Source organism: Indicator indicator, chromosome 3 (genome assembly GCF_027791375.1).
Source record: "Indicator indicator isolate 239-I01 chromosome 3, UM_Iind_1.1, whole genome shotgun sequence".
Taxonomy (NCBI): Eukaryota; Metazoa; Chordata; class Aves; order Piciformes; family Indicatoridae; genus Indicator; species Indicator indicator.
In genome coordinates, this window is record NC_072012.1 from 18,262,782 (window position 1) to 18,276,214 (window position 13,433).

At 40.5% G+C, this 13,433-nt stretch overlaps 1 protein-coding gene across 2 annotated transcripts in view; it reads right to left on the reverse strand.

The window, feature by feature from the left end:
- Positions 1-327: 327 nt before the first annotated feature.
- Positions 328-13,433, reverse strand: part of GRM3 (glutamate metabotropic receptor 3) — a 45,625-nt gene continuing 32,519 nt past the window's right edge. The window contains exons 3-5 of one of the 2 annotated variants that reach the window (XM_054399337.1): positions 11,758-12,824; positions 6,099-6,273; positions 369-442 (exon numbers count right to left, since the gene is read on the reverse strand). In XM_054399337.1, the coding sequence (XP_054255312.1) occupies positions 369-442; positions 6,099-6,273; positions 11,758-12,824 (1,316 nt within the window). Of the gene's footprint in view, positions 443-6,098; positions 6,274-11,757; positions 12,825-13,433 lie in introns of both variants that reach the window. The other variant, XM_054399338.1, reaches the window with a different exon arrangement.

Genomic DNA, 13,433 nt, shown 5'->3' on the forward strand with positions numbered 1-13,433 from the left:
GAAATGAAGTCTAAGTTAATTACAACAAGGAGCTACAAAAAAATTTCGTAGGAAAGAAGTCACCTAACATTGCAACTGTGCTTGCAACAAATCACTCCTGTACTGCAGGACTATGCACATTGTGAACCATGGTTATTTACATGTCTCTTCCAACCATTAACAACAGAAGGGCTAAAATCAGTCTAAAAATTTCCAGAACATCACTATATACTGTACAATCCTGAAAAATAATTTATTACACTGTTTCTAAAAAAAGGTACTAGTTTTCCTTTGATTTCTTTTGTTTTCTCATGTTTTCTGGAGTGCACAACATGTGCAAAATTTTGCCTAACAGTCTAAAAACTCAAGAACCAAACTGCAAGTCACAATCACAGAGATGAAGTGGTGGAGTCCAGAACTTCCCTTCCATTGCAGACTGTCGGTACATACATACTGGCAGATGCTGAAAGAGAAAGAGAGGGGAAAATCAGTGACTTTAGAGTGACAAAAAACTTACAACACACAGAACTGGAATTTGTATTGGTCTGGACCATCTCACCCAGTTTAATCTAGATGCCAAATGAAAGGACACTGTAAGGTGACTGTTAGCAGTGAAACTGGTGGAGGTATTGCTTGTACCTCCAGAAAGCAATTCAGATCTGAGGCTGAAGTATCCTCTGGAGGAACTTGGTTACTCTTTGCTGGCCATTGATGGCGCTTAAAGTGACTGAGCTTCTCTAAGAAGTGTCTGAACAAAATATATACCATATATTTTCTGGTGATTCTGTGCCACTGGGTCTCAGTTTATAGCACTTTGCATGGTAGTGTGGGTTAATATAGGTAAATAGCCCTGTAGAATAAAAAGTGCACCTTTGGATTTTTTTTTGTGTTGCAAGAACTGCTAAGGGTTGATCCTTTGAACTTTCACATAATTGGAATGCACATTCCTGAAATAAAAACTCTGCATTTTTAAATCCAGAAGAGAATCTACTTCTGCAGGTTAGGGATGTATTGTGATCTACTTAAAAAAAAAAAAAAATCTAAGTACATGCTGGATAGAGTGAAGAAATTTTTTAATAACTGAATTTTAAAACATGATTATTTGTAAACTTATCTGAGAATATTTTCTGGCCATAAACCACTTAATTTCTAGGAGCTCTGGATCAGAACTGAGCATGCATCCAGAGGTGAGGACCACATTCTGATATGCTTATCTGCATTGCCTAATATTTTATACAACAGGCTTTCATTGCTTCAATGACAATTGAATCTGAATACAGGAATCTCTTTCTAAATGATTGAATCTGAGCATAGGAATCTGTTTCTATTTGAATTTTGACTGTAGGATATATTATCATTCTGCTAAGCCTTGTGGATTTTAATTTAAAAGTCAGCTGGTTTGTCCATCTTTGTTAAGACATTGGGCATCAGGAATTTGTTTTCAGATACTCCTTGTGATATCTCTGCTCCCAGCACCATAAAGCTGTTTTTTGAAAGATACATTAGGTTAATAATAACAGTGACCCAGAGAAATGTGATGCCTTCATCAAAGAAAACACATGGCAAGCAATGACTTAGTAAACTCAATCATCCAATGTAAAAAGCAATTTATGCAGCTGACAAGGGCATGCTCAATCTTCCAAAACTGGTGCTGGCTACACTATTAGTTGTAGACTGGTTTTTCAAAGGCTATCAGCATCATTTATACAACAAATAATTCTTTTTGCTACTATTTCTAATTATTTCATTCACTGAATAAATAGAAATGGAAAACAGAACTGCTTTAACAAGAGAAATTCAGAGGCACTTACTGGACTAACCTGCTACAGAAGGCAGAACATATTGCTGATAAACAGGAGAGCCGAGAATGAGACCCTGCTCTGAGTTTAGGTTGATGGAGTTTGATTTCTCATATTTATTATGGGTAAAATATATGAAAAGAGCCATTTGTTGGTAAAAGGGCACAGGGCATCATGTTTACGATTTTGTGAAACTGAACCATCAGGTTTATATTCAGCTTTTAACTAGATATACTATGGCAATACATTGACCTGAAAATTTTATTATTGTTGCTATTTTTGTTTCTACTTATTGCTGGCAAATAGAAAAATCAATACTGCTTAGGAGACCTGGTTCAAATTTGTGTTCCACTGAAGTATGACTACAGGCAAAAGCATTTTGTTCCTGTGAACATCAGTCACTCACCAAGAACTTTTCTAGCTTCAGGGTGTTTTTTTAAATCCAACACACTGAAGAGCATACATAGGTCAGATACTATAGTAACTGAGTCAGGAGGTGATCAGAGCCGGTCAGAGAAATATGGTGGCAGGTGAGAAATGAGTGGGCTTGCCTTTTGAGTTCCCAGGCTTACTCCAGAGCACATACCTCTCTTGTAGTGCTGGGAGAGAGTTAGTAACTCTGCTAGATGTAGTAGTGTTCACAGTGAGTGTCCAGCTCTCTCTGAGACTGAACAGATGATCTTACTTTTCCTTACAGACCTCAGCAATGTTAATTGCTGGCCTTGTAGGGTTCTGAGTTTCACATTGTGTCTTACAGCAATAGCCAAGGGGTTTCCTGAAATACTGCTGGATCTGCTAGAGACACTTCACCTCCATTTTACCTTGTGGTGAGGCCAAGAAAACATGTGTGACATGACCAGAAGTCTTGATTTGACTGCAATTCATGCTTTTGATCTCCTCTTTTCTGGCAGTTCCTTATTATGCTTTCATAATGCAAGGCAAAAGAGCAGAGGTGAAATGCAAGAGCCCAGCATTGCTGAGGGAACTTTGCAGTATGCCTACATAGTGAAAACCAAGCAGGTTCAAACTTGCTTTCTGTCTGCCTCTACTCATGCTCACAGTTGGGCAACTGTGGATTAGTCATGATAAAAGCCATATAGTAAGGGTAGTTTGTAACACCGTCTGGAAAAATAAATTCTGAGAGAGAAAATTTACCAGCCTGGCTATGAGAGGTGGCTTCAATTATTTATATGCCCCTGTGGAGAACACCTGGAGGAGCTTGACCCAGTGTGCAACTCTCCATGTGGACATAACTTGGATGAACGACAACTTCTGGGTGTAAAAAGAAAAGACTCGGCCCGAATCATGTAGGTACTTAAAGCAATCCTGAACTCTCTGGTAAGTTTTATGAGTGCTGACCTCCTGCTTTATGGGAACATCTCTAGCAAGCCCAGGAAAACTAAGGAATGTCCTGCTGGGGAAAACACTGCAAGGGAAGCAGAACTTATACAGCATTATGTAAACATGAAATTTTAGATTTAAAAAAAACTCACAAAAATGGATACATAAGTTTTAAAATATGCCATGTATCTAGGTAGGCCTGAATCCCACCTCTCTTCAGCTTAAATCTATGTTCTTGTGTATTCCAGACTTCAGCTGTCAAAATGATCAAAGCTTGGTGCCTTTAAAACAAGTTTCCTTGCTTAGCAGTCAAGTATTCACCTCTGCTTGCTTTCTGCAGAGCATGTAGCAGAGAAAAGGAGCTGTATTCAGATGGCCACATGAGGTGCTCAGTCCAGCTTTCGTGACCACCATCACGCTGCAGCTTATGAAGCTGACCGTTGACTTAGGTCCTCCCTTCACTGCTCAGTGCAGGGATATAACTGTGGTACACATTTAGAGATGAAACTTGACGTTACCCAAGAGCATTCTGTGTGTCACTTACCTTTTCTCATGGTGTTTGATGCATTTTCATGGTTCAAGGAACTGTGTTAGAAACTGAGAGTCACTTGCTCTTCATGACCCCCTATGCTCATGTCATTAATGACTGATGGAATGAAGAGGTGGTGGCAGCCCTGAGATGCAATGTAGCTGTGAATTCATGGGACAGGAAACATACTGCCTATTTGAGCAGCTTGAGTACTCCTGTCCTCTAAAGCTCTGATAATGAACAAGAACTTGAATTTTGGATATTGTTATTACTAGAATATCCTGGAGCTAATTTTAATCAGTTTCACATTAAGCAGTTTCTGACTGATGAAAACACTATCAAGAGCAAAATAAAACCAAGTTAACAGCCCCAGGACTGATGAGAAGAATATTTTAGACATGGATTCAAATCAGTTTGGATGACAGTCTTTTTGGAGGTTTGTAAATGACTAAACAGTTAAGGGGGAAAAAAAAAAAGAAGAAGAAAATGTACTTAAAATAATTTTCAAAGTAACTGGAACACAGTAAAGGAAAAGTTTCTTTTCTAAAAATGTTGGTCTTGTGATAGTGAATTCTAAGTGTTATTTTCCCAAATAATTGTTCTAAATGGAAACCACAGGGTTTGCCCCATGCTATGTTGTGGACATTGTAGTCCTACTCCTAGGCCCATGTTTTGCCATTGCCCAAGAGGACTGGCAAGGACAAGCAGCCCTTATTCAGCTAGATGTAAGTTGTAAAAGTAAATGACTGCAGCCACCTCTCTAAACAATGAAGTAGCAAGAGATTGTAAGTTTGGATTTTTATGCCTTATTGAATGTCTTAAAGCTACTCACAAACCTGAAGAAGTAGGCTTTTAAGGATTCCTTTCTGTTGCATGAATGCTTGTGCACACACAGGTATTACCTAGCCATTATTATAAAGAGATCCAAATTGGAAATGCAATCCTGTACAAAAGTCTCCATTAATCAAAACAGTTTCTGATTAAGCTTATTCCATATTATGAAAGAATTAAAAAAAAATTGGAAAGACCAGTTATAGAAAATTCACAAGGATTGAAAATACTCTTATGGGACTTACCATTTCATCAAGGGACCCAGCTTCTAAAGATTACTGGGAATTCACTGATTTTGCAAATCCAGCCCTTTTGGGAGATCTCAGCACTTTGGATGCTTAGGACCATCTCATCTCTCTTAGTTTAAGTTTTCCATAACAACAAGGAGATATTTTCTGTTGTCAGGGCTGCATGCAGTCCTGACTCTGATGAGATTAGAGATGAGTACAGCCACATGGATGCCCTTTTCTTAAGAGATCCTGCACAGTAGAATTTGTGGTGGGAGAACCAGAGATGGCTGGTATCGCTTTTCCTCCTAATCCCTGACAATGAGACACACATAGAGCAGGGTTTCAAGCTCCTTTCATGTTCTCTCTGAAAACTGAAGTGCCAAAGGTCTCCAGACAATTTTGAAATGTAGGTGATACTCAAAAAACTGAAGCTAAGTTATTGTGAACTTGCTGACAAGCTGTGCCCTACGTGCCCCCTTTCCTCTGTTACTTATTCCTTGCTTCTGTATAGTTGTAGAGTGCCCTTTCAATTACCTTATATTACTAAATAACCTTAGGTTAGATATGCTTTTCACAGAGCTCTGTGAACAGGATTCTGTGTGCTGCCATCCTTGGCAAGGGAAAAAAAACCAGCAAACATACAGGTGAAATAATAATAATAATAGTAATAATAGTAATAATAGTAATAATAGTAATAATAGTAATAATAATAATAATAATAATAATAATAATAATAATAATAATAATAGTTGTTGTAAAAAAATTTAAACCCCCCAAAATCTCTGATCAATTTATCCAGAAGGGGACCAAAGCCTTGAAACAAGATCGCAGACATGAATCTGCTTGGGATAAAGAGGCTGAAGGTGAGGGAAAGGAGGGAGTCAGAGCAGATGAGTTGTCTTTGCAACAGAGCACTTACTGCTTCTCCTGACTGTGGCACTTAAAAAAGGGTATTGCCTCAAGCTTTGCATACAGATAAAGGTTTTGGCATCCATTGCATGCATTTGCTGCAGACTTGGAGCCTTTCTTTATAATGGAGGTGGTAAGAGCCATTGAGGCTGTGCTGCATTGTGGCCCAGGTCCTGTCAGCGTGTCATTTTGACAAGAACACACCAGGGCAATCTGTTTCTGTCACTGCTGTAAGAGTGACAGCGAGTGACAGGCTTTACTTGGTTTGTGCAGTGGGTTGGAGTTGGAGCTTGCTGAAAGCTTTCTGATGACTTCAGTGACCTTCAGAGTGGGCTCTGAGCTGTTTCCCATGGGAAGAGGATGGGTTTTTCTCTCCAGACACAAATGAAGTGACATTTCTACAAGGTACACAGTCCGGTCTATCAAAGTATTTCTGTTGCTGGCAAAACCCACATAACTCACCGCAGTTTTGTTACTTACACTGGGAGTAATTGGTCCCCGTCCCACTGACGCTGAACCTGTTGAGATGGAGTCTGTGGGTGACCACATTCTTCTGGGGCTGGAAGAGGATGATGTGCACCTTGGGTGCGAACAAGCAGCCCAGCACAACGAAGCCGCTCAGACTCACAGAGATGCACATGGTGGTGGTTTGCACCTAGGAGAAAGTGGGTGCAAAGTGCAGTGTTTCAGAATGGGAAGCTCTGAAAATGCAGAATATTAGAAACATTATCATACCACAGCAGGAGTCAGAGCTCTAGGGATTTGCACTGGTACAGGCTGGTGAACACCAATCTCATCCTTGTCTTTAACAACCCTAGGATCATATCAGTGAGGTGCGTGGTGCTGGTGGTGGCCTGTCTCTGCCTATCAGGGCAGATTGACTGTGCTCTTAAGTTTAGTACAGAAAGTATAGTTCTACTCTTCCTCATCTCTCATGCTATTGATTTCTAAATTAATCAGAAAATCCTTTATAATGCCTCTCATGTAATATATGAGAGAAGATGTCTGCAGTGGAAACCAGCTTGTACTTTATGTGAGTTTACAATTGATGCCTCATGCAAAGCTTCCATTTGAAAAATCAGTTTAGTCCCCAGCCTCAATCCTGGTAAGAGAACCTGAGCAATCCTTTGCATGAATGTAACTGTGATTTTGAGTAAAGATAAGAGCTGGTGACACTTGTGAGACTTGGCCTGAAAGGTGCCCTGACTTTGAGACATAAGTTTTTGGGCACAGAAATGAATAATTTGTAAGCCTGCTGGATTTTAGAGTAGTTGCCTTGGGCCTTTTGTTAGTGCAACTTGCTGTCACTATCTTCCTTTCTGTTCATTTGTATGAACAGAACTGGGTACCAGTTCACTGCCTCATTTTCAGTTTATATTCCTTTCTTCCAAGCAGATTCTTTAATTAAGATGTTGAATTAAACTGCTTTAAACTCTACTGCTTAATTTGGATTATTATACATCCATGGCTCATTTTTTCTTAGTTAAACTCTTGTAGTCCTTGGAGGTTAGCCTTCTTCCACGGGATTGCTTCTCATATCTCTTTGTCAGAAATAATTGGTGCAAATTGAAGAATAGAGTAGGGAATGCACTTTGTTGCTTTCTATATATAATGAGCACCAAGTGCTTTGTCAGCAGTGAGTATAATTAATGTGATCATATAATAATCACTCTACTGAGGGTAGATGTGACAAGCATCATGGAAAGGTGCTTAACTTTCACAGGGTGAGTGAACACAGAAGACCCTATGGAGACAGCATGAGAAAGGAGCACCTTAGTTGTTTCCAGCTGCACTTTCTCCTGCATTTCTCAGCATTTCATCCACAGGGCTCTGCAGTCAGTTCAGGGTAGGTATGGAATTCAGCACTGCCCAAATAAAACAGGACTGGGAGTTTTCTTATAAAACAAGAATAAATGAAGGCAGCAGTTTCAAGGTGAGTTCTCCTCACTAACAATGCCCTCCTCCCTACCCTGCTCTGCTACAGTTTGTGCCTCCCTGAGCAGCTCAGCTGTGCTGACATAATTATACATTCAATCAATAAAATTATTTGGGTTAAAAATGGCTCCATGCCTCCAGGTTCCTTTTAACCCAGGTCACTACAGTGGTTTGCTGTGTAACCCATGCTCATGGACACCAGTGTGCTGGCAGAATGGAAGCAAACATGCTAGACCAGGCAGGAATGACTACAGTGAGCTCCTTTAGACAGAATTACCCCTAAAGAAAATTCAGGGAGAAACTTCTGATATCTGATTTCATTATAACCAGTTTAATATTCAGGCTTTCCCCCTCCTGTGTTATTGCAGTTTTTCTTAATTTTTTTTTTCACTCAGCACTCAGATTGAAATTGCCTAGAAATATGCTAGATATTAAGGCTGCTTTGAATTTATCTTATGTTTGCTTATTTAGGCATATCAGGTTTCATTTATTTTTTATTTTGAAATCAGAGTGAATCTGTGCATGAAAATGAGCGGCATCAGAAAAAATCTATCTTTTTTGACAATACTGATAAAAGAGAACCACCCAAGCAGCTTCTGGCCTCTCCTTTGGGATCTTCTAGACCTTCTGGCAACAACTTCTGGGATTACTGAAGGAGTCTTGGGAATATTTCAAGGAATGTCAGGGTGGTTTATGGCTGCTGAAAGAGGATTGCTGCAGGATACTGACTTCTAACAACCTCCATCAACTCCTAAGGATTTCTGTCAGCAGTTCTTGACTGGCTTGGAGCTTTTGTCTGAGCTGATTCTTGGTTAGATGAAGTTTGTTATTGTTGCAGGTGCTGAGAAAAGCCTTCTGGAAATGCTGGGCAGCTAACAGGTTCAGCAGCACTGAAAAAAATGTGCACAGAAGAGGGTAGAACAGAAAATTTGCTGAAGGCTGTATTTGTGTGAAGAGCAAGGTGGGTGCCACAGGGCACAATGTCAGTGTCTACTATCCTTCTCAGGATTGACCTAGACTGAGCTCCTGAGGGAGGCTGCTGCTTTGCAGCTTTGGGGTTGCAGGATGCCTAGGGCCCCTATGATTCTGTGATTCTACAGTAATATGCCATTCCAGCACATCTACCATGCTGTCTGGCACCTCATACAGGGGATCATACAAGGCCATTTCTGCTTCAGTATTGGTGGGGATGTATACTATCCTGAACTACATTTTTAAAAATTTTTAAAAATATGTTTAACTAATACAATGAGATCAAGACCAAATCTCTGGATATGTTTCCAGGAGCTCTCCCTTTTCTCTGAGAAGCATGAGTCCTAAGTGGTGTTTGTGCTAATATCATCTCAAGCTAGTCAACATGCATTTTTTTTCATTTCTATTGTTATGTTTCTAGGGGTGATTATTGGTGATGCTGCTAGTATTGGTCTACACTGGGATGGCACAGATTGCTTCAGAGTCAACATGTAACATTGCATGGAAATGAAATATGAGCTTTTCAATGGAATCTCATAAGCGTTGACATCTACAACGGGTTTTTAAAAAACCTCCTGATGTGTCATAAAAGTATGTAAAAAAAGTGTTAAACGCATTTTCTGTCTATTTGCTGGCACTCAAGTTGGCTTATTTGGAACCCTGCATTTATATTAAATGCCTACAGGTGGTTTTGAATATCCTACTCAGGAGGTAAGGCTGAAAAAATGCTGCTTGAACAATCAACTCACGCTCTTCTTGACCATTAGTGTCTGCATTGCCCACTCGTGACTGTCTGCACTGATATTACCCTCCTTCTGTGTCTATCTTCATGATTACTTTGGGTGTCAGGAGCTGTTCCCTAGTGCACTCCCTAAACTTTTACTTCATTAGCTTCAATCCATTACTCGCCATTCTAATTTCTCCCGAGACTCAATAATCCCCTTCTCTGTTTTTGTTGCCTTGGAATTATTTATAGTCTGTGATCATGTCTCCCTGGGTTTACTCTTGTCTAGACTAAATATATTTAGATCTTTTACTGTCACTCTGCATGCCTTGCTACGTTGTTTGTTATCTGTCCTTGTTTTCTTGAGGTTTTTAACACCTTTCCTAAGATCAGAAAAATAGTGCTAAATATACTGCTCCAGGGCAATCATGATAAAAGCATTTTTAGCTCCATAGATTTACATGATATTATTACTACTGGTAATAATACCACCCTAAACTAGAGGTAATCAAAGGATGTTCTCCTCCACCTCATCTCTGCCCCAGTGAGACTCTATCTGGAATATTGTGTCCAGTTCTGGGCTCCCCAGTTCAAGAGAGACAGGGAACTACTGGAGAGAGCGTAACAGAGGGCTACAAAGATAATCAGGGGAATGGAGCATTTCTCTGAGGAGCAGAATCTGAGATAGCTGGGGCTCTAGCCTGAAGAAGACAGAGAGGGGATCTTATCAATGCTTGTAAATATCTAAAGGTGGAGATCATGAGGATGGTGCCAGCCTCTTTTGAGTGATGGTGCCCAGTGATAGAACAAGGGGCCATGGTCACAAATGAGAACACAGGAAGTTCCACCTAAACATAAGGAAAAACTTTTTTCCTTTGAGGATGCTGGAGCACTGGACAGGCTGCCCAGAGAGGTTGCAGAGTGTCCTCTGGAGACTTTAAAAACGTGCTGGATGTGTTCTTTTGCAAACTCCTCTAAGCAAACCTGCTTTATTGGGGGAATTGGACTTGGTGATTTCTAGAGGACCCTTCCAACCCCTATCATTCAGTGATTTCTTGGTTCTGTAATCTACCTTTTTCTGGGCAGAAAGTTGAATTAATTCACTGCAAAATGCTGTAAAGGGCAGCTCCAGCAGTCACTTCTCACATCATAATAACTGTGAGATTTCCAGTGGAGCAGACCTGAATTTTTTCCTAAGTCAATTTCCTTCTGTCCAACAATATGATTTTATTGAACTTGAAGCTTGCAACACTATGTGACAGTTTAAAAAAATTAATATTTTTTAAAGTTTGTTGGTAAAGGCTGGCCAATATTTTCTTCTCAGTGAAATATGTGTTTTATCCCCTACAAAGTGGAGAAACAACAAAAAGTTTGGTATTCAAGCATAACATTTGTTGGAATTTTTTTTTAAACAACCCTAATTCATAGGAAATTTTGAAACTCATTCCTTATCAACATGACCCAGCAGCGCATTCATGCAGCCCAGAAGGCAAATTGTATTTTAGGCTGCATGAAGAGGACTGCGGCCAGCAAGTCAAGAAAGGCAGTTCTTCCCCTTTACTCTGCTCCTGTGAGATCCTATCTTGAATATTGCGACCACTTCTGGTGCCCCCATCATAAGAAAGACACAGAACAGCTGGAGTGAGTCCAGAGGAGGAACACAAAGATTATTCAAGGACTGGAACACCTCTGCAATAAAGATAAGCTGAGGAAGTTGGGGTTATTCATCCTAGAGAAGATGCTGAGGAGACCTTAGAGCTGCCTTCCAATACCTGGAGGGAACCTGCAGGAAGGTTGAAGAAGGACTTTTCATAAGGGTGCCTAGCAATAGGACAAGGGGGAATGGTTTTAAGCTGAGGGAGAGTAGATTTAGACTGGGTCCTAGGAAGAAGTTCTTCAGTACAAGGGTGGTGGGACTCTGGAATAGGCTGCCCAGGGAGGTTGTGGATGCCTCTTCCCTTTAGAGTATTCAAGGCCAGATTGGATGAGACCTTGAGCAGCTGAGTCTAGCTGAGAGGCCTCCTTGGCCATGGTGGGGAGGTTGGAGTAGATGATCTCTAAAGTCCTTTCCAACATAAGCCATTCTATGATTTAATATTCTTTGTTATTCAGGAGAAAATATGTTTAAATGGCAAATTATTTTGTGGAAAGAGCCTAGTTAGTTGGATTTTCAACTTGAGGCCCACTTCTACCAAATAACTCATGATGACTTATTCTAGCTCATGATGTATGAGGTTTTTCTGTGAAGACTTCACATACTGATATACCAGTGTAAATACTTACTCCCTATGTGATGTTTCTATCGCAGTCAGACTGGCTCTACTTATCCTTTCCCTGCTCAGGTTGGAATGACATCAACTTTCTTAAAAATAAGCTAAAATTGGGTCACATGCTTAGTTGGACATTAACATTGAAACAGCTTTTTTGCGAGGGATCCAGGTGACAAAACCAAGGCAGTCCCTTAAAGTGATGGACACAGTTTATGGCAACAGATAGCCAAAGACTTACTCTGTAGTCACTGGATGTCACATAGAATATGGGGAGAAAGGCCAGCCAAATGATGCACGTTGTGTACATTGTGAAACCGATAAACTTGGCTTCGTTGAAGTTCTCTGGACATTTCCTTGTTTTGAAGGCGTATACAGTGCATAAGACCACGAGGACTACATCATATGTTAAGGAGATTAACATACTGGAATCTTTGACATTGCATTTCAATATGACAGTCTCTCTCTTCTCAGGAAGAGTGTACCGCCTGGTGCCAGGGGCCTCCAAGATAAGCCACACGGACACCACCACAATCTGTACCAAAATGAGACTCAGGCAGATGAAGACCTGAGAACTGGGACTGATGAACTTGGGCCTTTGAGCACCATTCTTTACACCATCAAATATTCTGGCTATGCAGTTCGTTTTTGTCAGAAGGGCAGAGTAGCAGACAGCAAAGGAACTTCCTAGCCCCAAACGACGCAGAGTGCAGATAGCTGGAGAAGGCTTGGCTATGAAGAAGAAAGTCATGCTGTAAGAGAGGAAGACCCCAAAGAGCAATATGTAGCACAGTTCACGACCGGAAGCTTTGACCAAGGGGGTGTTGTTGTGCTTGATGAACACTGCAATTACCATAAAAGTGCAAATAAAGCCCAGGCATGCGATTGTAACAGGACCTATTGCCCAAGCATCTTCCCACTTGATGTAGTCTTCTGGTAGGTCATAACAGCCAGTCAGGTCAGCTGTGGGCCATTTTCCGGGTCCACAGTCTGCACAAGTGAATTCATCAGCTAGGTACTCATAGGTTTCACAGGGAATACAAATCCAACAGCAGACATCTCCTGGTTGCATATTCTTCATCTCATTAGGAGCACAGGGGTCACTGCACTGGGAGACAGGGATGGAGCTCCTGGACCAATGGATAGAGTCAACCTCAAGTGACAAGGTTTCAGCCCATTGACCAACCTTCACATAAGAGTATCTGCCTCCAGTGTACTGGAAATTGAACACGTTGTATCGTCCTATCCCGTCTCCATAGGCATCAAATTTTACCATATTGTCCGCAGCATTGGGAGGGTTGAATGGAGCTGTGAAAAAGAAAGAAACAAAGAATGTTATTTTCAAAGATGCAGATGACTTTTTTTCCATCCCTTTGCTGAGCACAGACACCTGACATCTTAGAGAATCCAATTCCCGTGTCAATGGGTAAGTTGAGAGGTCTGTATCTATCTCATATATGAACTCAGAAGAGAAAAACCTCTCGATAATAAAATTCTTTTTCACTTTGCTGCATGAGATATATTTGTAAATGTTAGATTACAAATGTCCTTACATTTTTTACAAACAAATTTCCAAGTATTTCCCCTGATATAGATGACTGCTATGTTCCAGCATGATCTGCTTCTTACTGAGACTCAACATTATTATGTGAAATGCAGCTGCCATGATATAAGGAAATCTAAATGGTCAATTTTGAGGCTAAAAGCCTGGAATGCAGTGGAAGAGAGGATTCATTTTGAAGATGGTGGAGAAGTAACTATAAAGTTCTCAACAATTTCTTACTATGCCTTTCTCACTTCTCTCTGTGTTGCACAAAGTTTTGAATCCATTCTGTTTTGCTTCAGCCTTACCAGTTTCTGATATTTCTTGTTTGGTCAAAGGTTCTCAGCATGTGCTGCATTGGTCCTATATCTTGT